Source organism: Durio zibethinus, chromosome 21, assembly GCF_047325235.1.
Source record: "Durio zibethinus cultivar Kanyao isolate XHJ-2024 chromosome 21, ASM4732523v1, whole genome shotgun sequence".
NCBI lineage: Eukaryota > Viridiplantae > Streptophyta > Magnoliopsida > Malvales > Malvaceae > Durio > Durio zibethinus.
The window spans coordinates 20,604,911-20,621,142 of NC_143182.1; the positions used below are offsets into that span (position 1 = coordinate 20,604,911).

General features: G+C 30.0%; 1 protein-coding gene and 1 long non-coding RNA gene across 2 annotated transcripts; both read right to left on the reverse strand.

Moving 5' to 3' along the window:
• Window positions 1-4,430: 4,430 nt before the first annotated feature.
• On the reverse strand, window positions 4,431-5,121 carry LOC149512973 (uncharacterized). The gene is made up of 3 exons (XR_016331447.1): window positions 4,997-5,121; window positions 4,587-4,881; window positions 4,431-4,469 (listed from the first exon to the last, which is right to left on the reverse strand). It is a non-coding gene; the product is annotated as an uncharacterized LOC149512973 (long non-coding RNA).
• Window positions 5,119-6,889, reverse strand: LOC149512974 (uncharacterized). The gene is made up of 2 exons (XM_089751128.1): window positions 6,199-6,889; window positions 5,119-5,706 (listed from the first exon to the last, which is right to left on the reverse strand). Exons 1-2 carry the CDS (start codon window positions 6,475-6,477, stop codon window positions 5,119-5,121), a joined length of 867 nt encoding a protein of 288 aa, XP_089607254.1. The 5' UTR covers window positions 6,478-6,889.
• Window positions 6,890-16,232: the final 9,343 nt, after the last annotated feature.

Here is a 16,232-nt window from a genome sequence, read left to right on the forward strand (position 1 = left end):
TTGCTCGCCCCGAACCCGACCCGATTTTTTGATCATCAAACTCGACCCCGACCCGACCCGACAATATGTAAACCATACTCGATCCGATCCGACCCGACCCAAAATTAATAAAATATTATTTTTTAAAATATAAAATATTATTTTTTAAATATAAATATTTAAAAATATTATTATATAAATATATATATAAATAAATAATTAATTAATTAATTAAAAAATAATTTTTTAATAATGTCGGGTCGGGTAGGGTCGGGTTTTAGGCATACCCGAACCTGACCCGACCTCGACCCGAAACCCGAAATTCAAAAAAAAAAACCCGACCCTATAGGGTCGGGTCGGGCCAAAACCCGTCGGGGACGGGCTTGATTGCCGTCCCTAGAAGCAGTAGAGGAAGAAAATTTACATAAAGTCACTGACCCACTATATTTTCCAAGTTATGGCTCGTACTAGGCCCAATCCACTCAAATCTTTTTGCCACAACAATTTGCATTCCTAAGTTATAATAATTTAGGAATGCCATTTGCGCCCAGTCAAGAAAAAGTTTAAAATTACATTAATCCTACCTTCATTGAAAAAGTAGTTAAACCGATCCAAGTTCTTAATCTAGATGAATAAAAAAAAATATTGAAGTTGAAGGTGGCTAAAAACCATAAAGCTGATTATGTGATGAATATGCTTGAGAAAAGTTTACGAGCTACAAAAGGCATTAATTTTTATGGGTCTATGGATGCCGTTAGGCTTTGTCTGATACCAGATATGATGATACCCCCAAAGTTTAAAGTACCAGAGTTTAAAAAGTATAATGGCACCAAATGCCTCATCACCCACATTATAATGTACTGTCACAAAATGACAGTCCATATCAGTAACAAGAAACTACTAATGTATGCATTTTAAGACAATCTAAGAGGGTTTATTATAAGATAGTATATCCAGTTGAATAAGATCTATATTCAAATATAGAAAGACTTGACTGGCTGATTCATTAATCAATACTATCATATTATAGATATGGCTCTTGATCATCTTTTTTTTGTAGGATATGAAATGGAAGGCAACTGAGTCTTTTAAGGAGTATACTTAGAGATGGCGAGATATGGCTACTTAGGTCTAGCCACCATTGATAGAAAAGAAATAATGGTTTTATTTGTGAGTACTCTAAAGTCACCTAAAAATGATAGAAAATACGATTAAAAACTTTTCAATATGGTGATCTCAAGTGAGATCATTGAAAGTACTATTAAAATGACAAATTTGAAAGAGAAGAATCCTCAGCAGCTAAAAGAGTGCCCAAGAAAAAGGAAAGTAAAACTCAAGCTATGAGTTTCGAAAAGTAACAATTCAAAAATTACACCCTTTATCCATAACCTATCTACCCTACATACTATCCCACCATAAACAATGCTTCAACTTTCTTATACCAATCAATGCCACAATATGCTTATCCACCCCCTTATCAACCATCATTTTGACCATCTACCAATACTTACCACAATATTACTACTTCTACAGTAAGATCATTTATGTGTTCATCCAACTAAACAAGTGGTCTTAGGGAACAACATAATAAAAAGAAGCTTATTTTTTATCCCATTCCTATGACCTATACGAAGTTGTATCGAAACTTTACAATAATCATTTAATTCCTCATTTCCATATAAAACTACTTGAACCTCCTTATCTCAAGTTGTATGATCCCGCTACTTATTATAATAATCATTATAAAATCTTAGGTCATTCTATAAAAAATTACACCATTTTCAAATACAAGGTGCAAGGTCTAATTAGAGAGGGGCTAGTTAATTTTGATACTAGTGAAAAAATAACACCTAATGTTAGTGGCAATCTATTGTCAAATCATGTAGTCAACGCTTTAAATGAAGATAAAAAACACATGAAAAGAAGAGTATAAAAGATCAAGATGCCATTCAATTAGTTGTATAATGCTTTATATGAGGCTGAAATGGTATAACCAATGGACCCAAGCATCTATCATAGAAGATGCATTCCAAATCAGAAGTGCAAATACCATAGTAAGGCTTCAAGTCATTTTATTGAGACCCACAAGCAATTTCATAAAAAAGTACAAAAATTGATATATTCATACCAAATTGAGACATACGAGAGAGGAAAAGCCTTAAAAGTTACAGTAATTTCTATGATTGATAAGTCAAAATAAGTGCCAAAATTGATAACTATATATTACAATGAGAAGCGAAAATCAATCATAGACAAACTTATTTCAAAGTCAGTGACTTTTAAGGTCTTGAGTCTATTCCTTACGAGAATTAGAAGGCTATACAGTGAAGGTATGGCTATGAAATGATAGTCTAAAGGCAAAAAAAGATGGCGTCCAAGCTAGATGCCACTAACATAACTAATGTAGGGAGCATAACTAGAAGTAAAAGGTGTTACACTCTAAAGATACTAAAAAAGATAAGAAAAAAAAAGGCAATAGTAATTGAAAAATAGGTTGAACTAGAGCTAACTCTAGAAAAAGACAGTCTAAAGCATGCGTCTGAGAAAGAAGCTTGTGAGCAGGGATTTAAATAGCGGTCGCAGTCACGTTTTCGGTTGCGTAACATTTGTCGCGTTTTCGGATATAACGGAGATAATTGCGATCACTGCGGTCATCACGGTCGTGAATTTTTTTTTTTTTGCACAATTTATTATAAAATGTAATAATTATAATTATAATTATAAAAACTCTTATTCAATGATTTTAAAAATAGTTTATGACACTCTATGTTTTTTATTTTCTAAAAAAATTATTCACAATTTTATTTAGATTATAAAAAGCATTCATATTTGATTTATCCATAAAATTTTTTTTAGCCAAGTTCATATTCAATATTAATTCTAGACAAATCAAATATTAACAAAATATAATATGTTAAATACCAAGCATTTAATTTAATAAAATTACAAACTTAAAAATATAATAATTTCAAATTCCATCAACTACAATTATTGATACATATTTCAAATTTACCACATGGTAGAATGACAAGGAGGATCAGATTCTCTATCTTCACTTTGAGAGCTAAGTTGACTCCATCTCCATCCCTGAGACCTTTGTTCTTGATACATTTGAGGTGGAGGATATATTTGAGGATGATATATTTGTGGTAGAGGGTACATTTGTGGTAACTGATACATTTGAGGTGAAGGATATATTTGAGGAGGTGGAGGATACATTTGAGGTGGATAATAACCATATAGAGGTGGATAACCATGAGGAGGTTGAAAATTATGTTGTTCTGGTGGATAGTAATGTCTTTGAGTACTAGCAGATGATTCACTATACTCAAAGTTACTAGAATTTGGTCTCTCACCTGAAGATGAAGAACCTCTAGAAATTTCATAGTGGTGCTTCTTTGCTTTTCCTTTTGATCGAGCTGTACGTGCACTTTGACCCTCACTAGATTCAGCAAATGGATTTTCTCCGTATTCTGCCATATTAATAAAAAATCCACCAGTAGCAGCAAGCCCAAATTCTTTTCCAAATGGGCTGTAAGGTCGATTCGCATCCATATTATCACCAAAATTCGCACCATCACCATCCACATCTCCATCACCATCATCATCTGGACTTAAACCACCACCATCATCACTCTGACTTGGTGTTGGACTTGAACTTGAATGAGATACATTCCTTTCTTGAGATTGACGTGATCGTTCAACATTCATTTCATTATCAAAATTATCTGCAGGTAACCAATCAGAGTTTTGACCATCTAATAGAGGATTTTCTTTCTCTTGCAGCCATTCTGTTAGTGGATCATCATCTTCAAAAATATGGTCAAGGCTAATAGGATTAAAACTATTATTTATTTCATCAATGCTCATTCTTTTTTGATGTCTCATCCTCAACCTCATGTTATAATAGGTATATACAAGTTTCTGGAGTCTTGCAAACTTCAATCTGTTTCTTGCTTTGGTGTGAATATAGCTAAATGTGCTCCAATTACGTTCACAATTTGATGCAGATGTTGTTTGACTAAGCACTTTGATTGCTAGTTTTTGTAATTCAGGAACACAAGTGCCATATATCATCCACCACTCAGCTGTATAAAATTATTTAAATTAAATTTCAATGGGCTATACAATTAAATAATATAAATAAATTATAATTATTTAACTTACTATTTACCTGGATTCATTTGCTTCCAAGCTCTTTGTGCTTGTGGACTACCAAATGTTTCATGCTTGTCTCGAAATAATAACAACTACATCATTGAAAATACAATAATAAATGAATAAATAAAAAATAATTTAATTTTTAATACATAAAACAAATGTTAAAGTTATAAAATAGTATTAAATACTAACCTGATTAATCATTCTGATTTAAGTATCTATCGAAGGTTCTAATCTTTCAATAACTGCTTTTATACCTTCTAATGTTTCCTTAAATACATTTGCAAAATGTTCCACTCCAAATTGAAATTGTGGATTTAGATAGTAACCTAAACATAATTTATAACAATATTATATTAAAGGAATAAAAAATAAATATATAAGCAATTTAAGTATAAAAAATAAACATATTTTTTAAATACCATCTATATTCTTGGTTTACTTACCAGCTGAATGCAAGTCAGAGTGCATGAAACTCCATCTATTGTCAATAATCTTTTCATATTCAGCAGAATAACGACAAGTTTGTTGAATTGCTTGTTTAGCTCTATCCACAGCCTCGTAAATAAAGCCCATTGTTGGTTTTTCATCACCATCCACAAGGCGCAACACTTTTACCAAAGGCTCATAAACTTTTATTATATTACCTGCTTTTTTCCAAAAATCTTTTCCCAAAATGATTTTTTTGACTTCATAAGCAGGTCCTGATTTTTGTTGTCCCCATTTTGAATCTTTAAATTCCTATATATTCATCAATAAATTTTTAGAGTAATATATTTTAAATTAATATTTTAAAACAATAATATTATAAAAATATGCTAGATTTAAATAATTATACTAATTACTAAGTACTAACCTTTGAATTGAACATCTCTCTCAAACTTTGCTTTTGCCTTATTATTTCTTCTAATTGTATGAAATGAGTGGCAAATCGGGTAAGAGCAGGACGAAGTATTTGCTTCCCTTGTGTATATTTCTTCATAAATTAATAGTCCAAATGTGATTGTATAAAAAACAAGTCACTTTCTTTACATCATCCAAAACTTTTGCCACATTTTTTTTCCTCCCAATATCTTCAAGGCACAAGTCCAAACAATGAGCTGAACATGCTGTCCAATACAAATGTTTTCTCTTCTCCATTAGTCTTTTTCCTGCGGCCTTAAGTGCTGCCTCATTATCAGTGACTATTTGAACAATGTATTTTTCTCCAATTTCTTCCACAACTTCATCTAATAATCTGTAGTAAAAGTTTGTATCTCTACTACGAACACTTGAGACATTTATAGATTTCCAAAAAATAGTCCCTTTACTACAGTAAACAAGAAAATTAATGATATGCATTTGATTCAAACTATTGGTCCAACCATCACACATCAAAGTGACACCCAATTCATTCCAATAAGCTTTTAATCCATTAACCCATTCATGAACTTGTTGATACTCAGACTCTAAATACACATCTGAGACCTCATAAGGTGTTGGAAGTCTTACATGTTGGCCAACTTCTGCTGCCACAGAAATCAAATTATGCAACCATGGGGAATTTGCTAATTGAAAAGAAAGTCGATCATATATCAAAAATTTTGATACTGATTCACCCATTTTTCTTTTTAATGTCTTTAGAAATGAATCACTTACTTTTGGTTGTCTTGAACTTTTATTTCTAACCAATTCAGGAACAGCTCCCCTTAATGAAAATTCAGACTCATTTGGAGTTCTTGTTCTTTCTTCAAAATATTCAGCAACTGAACCATGAGAGCTTCGTCCTTCTTCATATATGTTACTCTAACCACTAGTTCTTTGTCTGAATTCTTGTCTTCTGTGCCACTCATGTTGTGATTGGATATTATCTCGCACGGCTTGTCTAGTAGCAATGTCTTCATCAATAAATCCTTCATAATCATCTTCCCCTCTTAACTGTGATAAAAATTCATTTTTTCTTCTTTTGTTGTCAGCCTTTTTTTATTTGCTTTCTTGAAGGAGTTTCATCATACTTTCTCTTACTATACCTATTAATAATATAGTTTTAAAAAAAAAAAAAATTAGTTGCACATGCTTATGTAATTTTATAATTTTTATTAAGAAATTAACAATAATATTTTCAAAGAAATTAAAAAAACATAACATACCAGTAACGTTGGGGCATGGTGCAACATTACCGGTTTTATGAGCAATGTGTACTTTGAAACGTGTTATTCCTCCTTTTACAACTTTATCACAAAGTTTACATGAAACATTTCCTCTTGTATTTGGCACAGGTATTCCAAAATGCCAACCTATATCATCACTTGGCGCGTCCTCTACTCCTTTACTCGGGAACTCTTCACGTGGTGGCATACTTACTATTTTGTATAAAAACAAAATAAACTTATATTTAGAAATATTAATATTACTTATTACATCATTAAAAATTGATTTTAGGCTAAATTTTTTAATTTTTAGTTTTTAATCTTAAGAATATTATTAAATAACTTAATCTTTTAGATGCACTAATTGATATTAATTTTTTTATCACAAATAACTTCAAATAATTATATAATAAATACAATCTTCAATAATTACACAAAAATAATAAGAATTAATCTAATATTAAAAGAATTGACAACGATATAAATATCAAAACAACAAAAAAAATTATTAAATTTCATATACAAAATTATAAATTAATATCTAACACAATCAAAATATAATATTTAATTTTAATTAATTTTTGTCTAACTTATATAAAAAATTTATCAATAATTTTCATCTACAATCTCTATGTATATCATATTAAATTATTAATCTTTTATTTTTTTTAATTATAAATCTTCAAACCCTCTAATTAGATTTTATCTAAAAAAAATTTCAAAAATTAAAAGTTTTCAAACTTATATTTTAATAAAATTTTCAAACCTATATTTTTTATTTTTTAGTTTTTAATCTTAATAAGAATAATAGATCATAAAATGCTAAATTTGTTAAGTAACTTAATTTTTTTGATACAATAATTGATATAAAATTTTTTTTATCACAAACAACTTTTAATAATTATATAATAAACACAATCTTCAATAATTACATAAAAATAACAAGAATTAATATAATATCAAAAGAATTGACAATAATATAAATATCAAAACAACAAAAAAAATTAAAATTCATATGCAAAATTATAAATTAATATATAACACAATCAAAATATAATATTTAATTTTAATTATTTTTCATCTAACTTATACAAAAAATTTTATCAAAATTTTCATTTAAAATATCTATATATTATATTAATTATAAATTTTCAAAACCACTAATTAAATTTTATCTAAAAAATTTTCAAAAATTAATTACAAAATTAAATAAAAAAATTCAATCCCACCTTCCATACACCCTACCACACTCAATCCCTCCCCACCCCATCAATCCCTCTCCACCTTCCCTTCCAACATCCCACCACACCCAATCCCTCCCCACCTTCCCCCCTAACGCCCCACCACACCCAATCCTCCCACCCCCCTCCATCTCTCCACGTGCCTAAATATATCAATCTGTTTGACTCTTTCTAACAACCCGAGCCGAGACCATTCTAGAAACATTTCATTTTACTGTTCATCATCTTCTTCGTCTTTACTTTCTCTGGCTTTCCAAAAAAAAAAAATTTTTTTTTTCGTCTCTCATTTTCTCTCACATTCCTTTATCACTATTACTTGCTGACTTACCTAGTATCTACAGATCTCGTTCATCTTTCAAACTCTCACAAGACACAACAGATCGATCATTTTACAGAAATTTTACAAAAAAAAAAGGTAATTTAACTTTCTTTTCTTACCTTGTTTGATCTTGATTCTTGAATGTTGATCGAAAACTTGAGGTTGATTTGAATTTGAATGTCGAAAATGCCGTTTGAATGGTTGAAACTTGAAACTCTGTTTTCTAGCTCATTTTACAATTTTTTTTTATGATAAAGATCTGAGATTGTGAGCTTTATTTTTTGATTTGGCTTTTACTTTTACTTTTGCAGGTTTGTTGTTTTATTTTGCAAGCGTAAAATTTTGTTTTTTTGTTAAAACTATTAGATCCGTGAGTAGAAAAACGGAATAGCGACAATAACGGTCCGTTATTGTCGCTATTGTCCGTTACGCCGTTATTTTACGACCGTTATTCTCCGTTTTTGATGGGAATGAATTTTTCAACCGTTTTTTATACATTAACGGTGGCGGAAGGCAGCGCTACCGTAATTTTGCGCCCGCTATTCCGCTATCAACCCGTTTTTTGAATCCCTGCTTGTGAGTTCCTGAAGTTGGTCAAACACATTGAATATTCAATGGTTGAACATTTAAATAAGATGCTAGTTGGGATTTCTTTATTGTCATTGCTACAAAATTTAGATTTACACTACAATGCCTTGTTGAAGGTGTTAAATCAAGCTTATGCAGTACATAATGTGTCTGTAGAATATTTGAATTATTTAGTAAGAAATTTAGTGGCACCACACTACATAGCTTTTAGTGATGATGAGATCCCACCTAAAAGAAAAGAAAGCATAAAGGTTTTACACATTACTATCAAATGTAAGAGTCACATTATAGCCAAGATGCTCATTGACAATGGCACTACTATAAATGTTATGCCTATATTCATATTAGTGAGGTTGCATATTGATGTGTCCCATATAAATAGTAGCCATATGGTCATCCAAGCATTTGATGGGACCAAAAGTGAGGTATTGAGAGATATAAAGATGCCATTATAGATTGGGTCTTACATTTTTAATATGAAGTTTTAGGTTAAAGACATCTCTCTATCATACAATTATCTGCTCGATAAGTTATGGATTTACATGATAAGTGTTGTTTTTTATTTCTTACACCAAAAAGTCAAGTTCAATGTAGAAAGGAAACTTGTCATTATGGCTGGGAAGAAGACTTATTAGTGACTCAATCCATGAATGCTCTCTATGTAAAATCAACGAAAGAGTCCTTGAAATGTTCTTATCGATCCTTTGAACTTGTTAATACTATGGGTGAAAGATTTAAGCTATACCAACGAAACTTTAGTAGAATTATGATCAGGTAGATTGTCAATAAGGGTTGGTGTTTAAGAGTTAGATTAATGACCCTTCAACAATAATAGACAATAGTAAGTGAATGAGCATGGAATATAAATTTAAAAATTGAGAAGTGAAAAAGATACGGGACAACAAAGAGGAAGAAGAATAGCAAAAAATATATCGATGGTCATACCACATTTGTATGAGACTTTTAGGCCAAAAATGATATATGTATCCAGGGTCAGAGGGAGATGTTAAAAATGAGCTGAGTATAGAAAAAGCTTTCGCTAAGATGTCCATCCAGATGGTAGGAGAAGAAGTCCAAAAAGAAGAGGTGTTTGTTTGTTCATGTCTACTAGGTTTTAAACTTACAAATTGAAGCATTATCGAGATGCCTACTATCCTTGATACCCTTATAATGTAATTACAATTCCCGATTGCTTATGCACAAAAACATTGGGATAGTCTTTTATGTATATTCCTCTTATTAATTATTATTTCAACAAAAGTATAGGGTTATTCATTTTCATTCATCTCTTCTATTTGGTTTTCTATTTTTTTTCTTTTTAGTCAAAGCATTTTACCAATATCTTCTATTTAATTTAATTTTAGGTCTCCAAATGAATGTAAAGGTAATCATGATAATAATCAGGGATTTAATTTTAAAAATTCAATTAATGCTGATAAACTCGACATTGAAAAAGACATTGAAGAATATACTTTACCTTTAGATTTAATAAGATTGATTGAATATGAGAATAAATTTATTGAGTCTCACTAGAAAATTACTGAGATGACCAATTTAGGGGATAATGAGAATAAAAGTGAGGTTAAGGTTGGCACGTCACTTCCATCTATTAATAGATAAAGGTTAAAAAATCTGCTTCAAGAATTTATAGATGTATTTGCCTAATCTTATCAGGATATGCTTGGTTTAGCATTGAAATAGTGGAACATAGGCTACCTTTGAAACTCGAATGTAGGCCTATTCAATAATAGTTGAAAAGAATAAAGTCTAAAATGCTATTAAAAATAAAAAAAAAGGTAAAGAAATAGTTTGATACAGGCTTTTTACAAATGGCCAAATATCCTGAGTGAGTAGCTAATATAGTACTTGTTCTTAAGAAAGATGAAAAGATACGAATGTGTATAGATTATTGTGATTTGAACAAGGTTAGCCTGAAAAATAAATTTTCTCTACCTCATATCAATACATTAGTAGATAAGATGACCTGACATTCTATGTTCTTTTTTATGGATAGATTTTTAGGTTATAATCAAATAAAGATAGACCAAGATGACATGAAAAAAAACCATTTTCATAACTATGTGAGGTATTTTTTGTTATAAGGTTATACTTTTTGGATTGAAAAATGCTAGGGCAACATATCAAAAGGTTATAGTGACACTTTTCCATGATATGATGCACAAAAAAATTGAGGTGTATATGGATGACATGGTCATAAAATCCTGTGAAGAAAAAAACCATGTAGCTAACCTTAAAAATTGTTTAAGAGGTTAAAAAAATTCTAGTCAAATTAAATCCGTCTAAATGTACATTAGGGCCAAGTTATAGAAGTTCCTAGGCTTTGTGGTTAGTGAAAAAGAAATTGAAGTTGACCTAGACAAGATAAAGGCCATCCAAAACTTATCTCTTCCAAGTACGCTAAAAGAAGTTTGAAGTTGTTTAGGCAGATTGAACTATATCTCTAAATTCATCTCTCAACTGACCTCTAAATGTGACCTCATCTTTAAGCTTCTTTGAAAGAATAATCCTAGTGAATGGAATGGAGAATGTTAATAAATTTTTGATAAAGTGAAGTAATACTTGTTAAATCCTTCAATGCTAGTGCTACCTATTTCAGAGAGACCATTAATTCTGTATTTGATTGTACATGAAAAGTCAATGGGTGTATGCTAGGGCAACAATATGACTATGGCAGAAAAGAAAAAGCTATTTATTACTTAAGCAAAAAGTTCACAAAATATGAGTCAAAATATTCATTATTAGAGAAAATGTATTACGCTTTGGATTAGACAACTAAGAGACTCAAGCAGTATATACTTTACCATACCACTTGGCTTATGTTAAACTGGACTCAATCAAGTAAATTTTTCAGAAACCATTATTATCAGAAAGGATTGCAAGGTGGCAAGTAATATTATTGGAGTATGATATTATATACGTGAATCAAAAGGCAATAAAAAGAAGTGCCATTATAGAATTTCTTGTAGAACATGCTATTAAAAGTTATGAGCCAATGAAATTTAATTTTTCAGATGAAGAGTTAATGGCCATCTCAAAATTAGAGGAAGATGATGATGAGAAATTGTGGAGAATGTACTTCGATAGGGCCGTTAATGCCTTGAGGCATGGAATTAGAGTAATTTTGATATCTTTCGAATGACGATATTATCATATTACAACAATGTTAAACTTTAATTGCACTAATAATGTGGCTAAATATGAAGCCTATGTTATAGGTTTACAAGCTATTTTGGATAGAAAAATTAAAATATTGAAGGTGTTCAGGGATTCAGCTTTGGTTATCTATCAATTAAATGAAGAATAGGAGACAAGAGAATCAAAGCTTATCTCATATCATAAGTATATTTTAGAGTTATACAAGTAGTTTGAAGTAGTCCAATTTGAACATCTGTCTCATGAAGAAAATCATATTACAAATGCCTTGGTCACTCTGGTTGTGATGATCTAGACTGATAACAATGCTGAGGTTCAACCTACCAAGTTAAATGTCAAGAATATGCCAATATATTACCTTAATGTGGAAGAGGAAAAAGATGAAAAACCTTCATATTATGATATCCTAGAATACTTAAAAAATTAGCAATTCCCAGATCAGGCAATAAAGAATGATAAGAAAATCTTGAAGAGATTGGTTATGAGATTCTTCTTAGACAAAGAGGTTATTTACAAAAGAAGTAGAGATCAAGTATTATTATGATGTGTAAATATAGCTGAAGTAAAGAAGATTATTGAGAATGTGCATGATAAAGTGTGTAAAGCACATGCAAATGGATACATGATAATGAGATAGATAATGAGAGCTAGATATTACTGGTTAACAATGAAAGCTGATTACATTGATTATACTTGAAAATGTGATAAATGTCATATTTATGCTGACAAGATACATGCTTGGCCTATTACTTTACATGTTTTGGCATCATCTTGATTTTCTTCTACGTGGGGTATGGATGTCATTAGGCCTTTACTCTAAGAGCATCAAACAGGAATAAATTCATTTTCATAATGATCTATTATTTCACAAAATAGGTTGAGGCAACTTCTTATACATGTGCGACATTGTCAATAGTCTACAAGTTTATTAAGAGAAAGATAATCTGTAGATATGGATCTCAAAAAGAATTATCGTAGATAATGCTAAGAATTTAAATAGCAAGATGATGTAAAAAAATATGAGTTCACTTCAAAATTAAATACCATAATTCAGTACCATATCGTTCAAAGATGAGCAAAGTAGTAAAAGCTATGAATAAGAACATCAAAAAGATTTTAGAGAAAATGACCGAGACATTAAAGATTGGCATGAGAAATTACCTTTGACTTTGCATGCCTATAGAATGTTAGTACGCACCTCTACTGAAGCAACTTCATTTTCTTTGGTTTATGGGATAGAAGCTGCATTGCTAGTAGAAGTAAAAATCCTATCTCTAAGAGTCTCATAAGAAGTGGGATCAAAATAAGCTGAATGGATTCAAAAATGCTATGAACAACTAAACTTCATTGAAAAAAAGAGATAGAAGCCTTATGTCATGGTGAACTATACCAGAAAAGAATGATGAGAGCTTATGATAAGAAAGTTTAACCTTATCAATTAAAAAAAAAAGAGTTAGTATTGAAAAGAATTCTCTTGAGTCAACATGATAATAAAAGAAACTGGACTCCAAATTAAGATAGGTCATATGTAGTAAAAGGGCTTTTTCAGACAAAGTATTAATCTTAACAAAGATGGATCGAGATGATCTTCTCAATCTCATAAATTTTGATGCTATGAAGTACTTTGCTTAAAAAAAAAAAAAGAAAAATGGAAGCAAGTATATTTCAAGGAATTTTAAAGTGCTGAGGGCATACTAAATTGAGTCTCTAGAAAGAATATGAGATTTATTATCATGATTATCTGATTATTTATTTTGTGGTATTGTTATCCTAAATAACCATCCTTGTTTACCTTTACCATATCCAGTTGACAAAATTGTCCCAAATAGTCATCATTTGTAACTTGGTTTCTTTTCCAAATAAAAACTTTCATTATCTATATCTCATTTTCAATCTATGCATTTTCTTTCTAAATGCTTTATAATGAATAGGAAAAACGTGTGATTTGGATCTTATACGTTATTGGGATAATGATTGGTAATTGACTAATATCATGGAAGATTGTGTATTAATTTGGAAAAGGTGAAAGGTATATAGGTAAGAGATGAAACCTTCAAAGCCTAGTACAAACTATAATTTCGGAAGGTGAATGCCAATTTTGAGATTGGAATTGATTTTTTTCCTATTGTAAGAAACTTAAAGGATTTGGAATTTAAAAGAAAGAGTTTTGAGAATCTATGTACCACGATCAATAATTCACTTGCACTACATACATTGCATACATGCATGATCATTCCATTTGTTTATATTAGGAACATCCCAAAATCTAGCATAAAAAATGCAAATGCAAAGATTTTGATCTTGATGGAGAAAGAATCTCTAAGGTAAGCTTTTCTAAATACTCGAACTTTTGATTTGATAAACCCACTTTCTATCACTGAACCTCTAGTTAGAGGATTATTTTAAAGTTGTTTAACCTTTAAATAGAAGAGCCAATTTCCTATTTCAAAGTTGTTTAGCCTTTGAAAAAATGAGCCCATTTCCTATTTAAAGTTGTTTAGCCTCTGTTTAGAGGAACCCATTTCTCAGTTTAAAATTGTTTAGCCTCTGAATAAATGAGCTTATTTCCTATTTTAAAATTGTTTAGCCTTTGAATAGAGGAGCCCAGTTTATATTTTTAAAGCTGTTTGTCTCTGTATAGAAAAGTTTATTTTGTTAAACCTCTGTTTAAAGGAGCTAGTTAGAGTTTTTAAGCCTTATGCCATTGTTTGGAAATTTTTTTATAAAAAAATTCAAAAAATTACATGCTTCTATTTAAAAAATTCTCTTAAAATTGCTTGAAGTCGAATTGAACTCAATGGTTGTCTATGTCTTTGCATCATTTCTATTTTATAAAATGTACAAAGAGGGACAACTGTAGACACCCAATTTCATTCGAGGTTCGTAATTGAATCTCAGGTTTCATCCGGAGTCTATAATTGAATCTTTGGTCTCAGGCTTTCGAAATACCCATTGTTTTTTAAATTTATGAGTAACTTTGGGCTTTAAACCCAGCATATGTTTTGGTGTTTGGGATTATAGCCCATCATCAATTTCTTTTTAGTTTTACTATTAAAAAAATGGAAAGAAAATTAGAAACGTTCTAATCCAGTTTTTTGAAGCTAATTTAAGGGCATTTTACTATAATCAAAAGCATGGATTAAAACCTAAGAATCACACAGTGATCAAATTTGATAAATTTAATCTCTTTTTAATCAGTAAAACCCTAATTGAATCTAGCAAATTTGATTTAATTAATGAAATTCTTAAAATTTTTTATAAAAAGCCCATAAATGGTGCCTAAAAATCACATAAACAGGATGGAGAATAAGTTTTTAAAATTTCTTTACGTTTGAGGGTTCTTGTCATGATTGGGATTAGCTTTTGGATTGTTTTTTGGGTTTAGAGTCTGGGATTTTCTAACCTAATCTAAAAGTCTCTCTGAAATTTTTAGGAATTCTGAAATTGTTGAACTGTTCAAAATGGATCTCTGGGTTCTATTATTAGGGTTTTTTTGGGAAATTTTGGCTTTTTCTAGGTTTAGAATCGATATTTGGTTTTTTTAGGATTTGGTATGATTTTTTGGGTTTTTGATTGAAATTCTAGTGGAAGCTTTGAATTTTTTGATAGATTCACAACGACCCAAAGGGTTTTTGCGGTAGCCAAATTTTAGGTTCCTAGGGTTTTCAAGAAAATTTTGAAGTTTTCGCAGCCATTTGAATTTCACGGTGCCAAAAACTACGTTGATTGGCTGAAAACTAGGTTTTGTTTGGATCTCTAGTTGGTTTTTAGAGAGAAGGGATAGAAAAATGAACTACAAAAAGAAATGGGCTAAGGCAGATTGAAGAAAAAGCTTGGAAATTGGGTTTTTATACCCTAGGCAAAACGATATCATTCTGAAGAGCCCCAACCCTTATGTGACCTAGCTCTTGCCCGCACATCAAACTAACTCCAAATCCAATCAGATTGTAGGTTTTCCTTTTCTATTTTCTTTTTATTTTCATTTTTCATTTTTTATTTTATCTCCATTGTTTTGATTTTATTTATTTATTTATTTATTATTATTATTATTTATTTTTTAAAAAAGTGATGTTTTTATTTATGATTATTAATTGCATGATATTTCATATTAATTGCATGATAATATATATATTTTGGCATAATTATATCATTATTATTTTTTCTTTTTTTGCATGATATAATATTATTTTGCGTATTAATTTTTGTTTATTTTAAATTCTTCTTTTTCTTTTGAGTTAAAAAAAAAGTTTTCCAAAATTTTTTTTAATCCTACCAAATTATTAGAAGATTTGTATCTAAAATTAAATCTTACCAAATTATTGAAAGATTTAATACATCTTTTAAAAATAATTTTTCAAATAAAATCTCACCAAACTATTGAGAAACTTGCATCAAAGTAAATCTTACCAAACTATTAGAGGATTTGCATCTAAAATTAAATCTTACCAAACTATTGAAAGATTTAATGCATCTTTTAAAAATGATTTTCAAATAAAATCTCAGCAAATTATTGGGAGATCTGCATCAAAGTAAATCTTACCAAATTATTTGAAGATTTTACTAATTATTTTTGAACAAAATTAAATGAATATGATGACAAAGCTTTTTTAGAGTGGGACATTAATCTCCATGATTACTCAT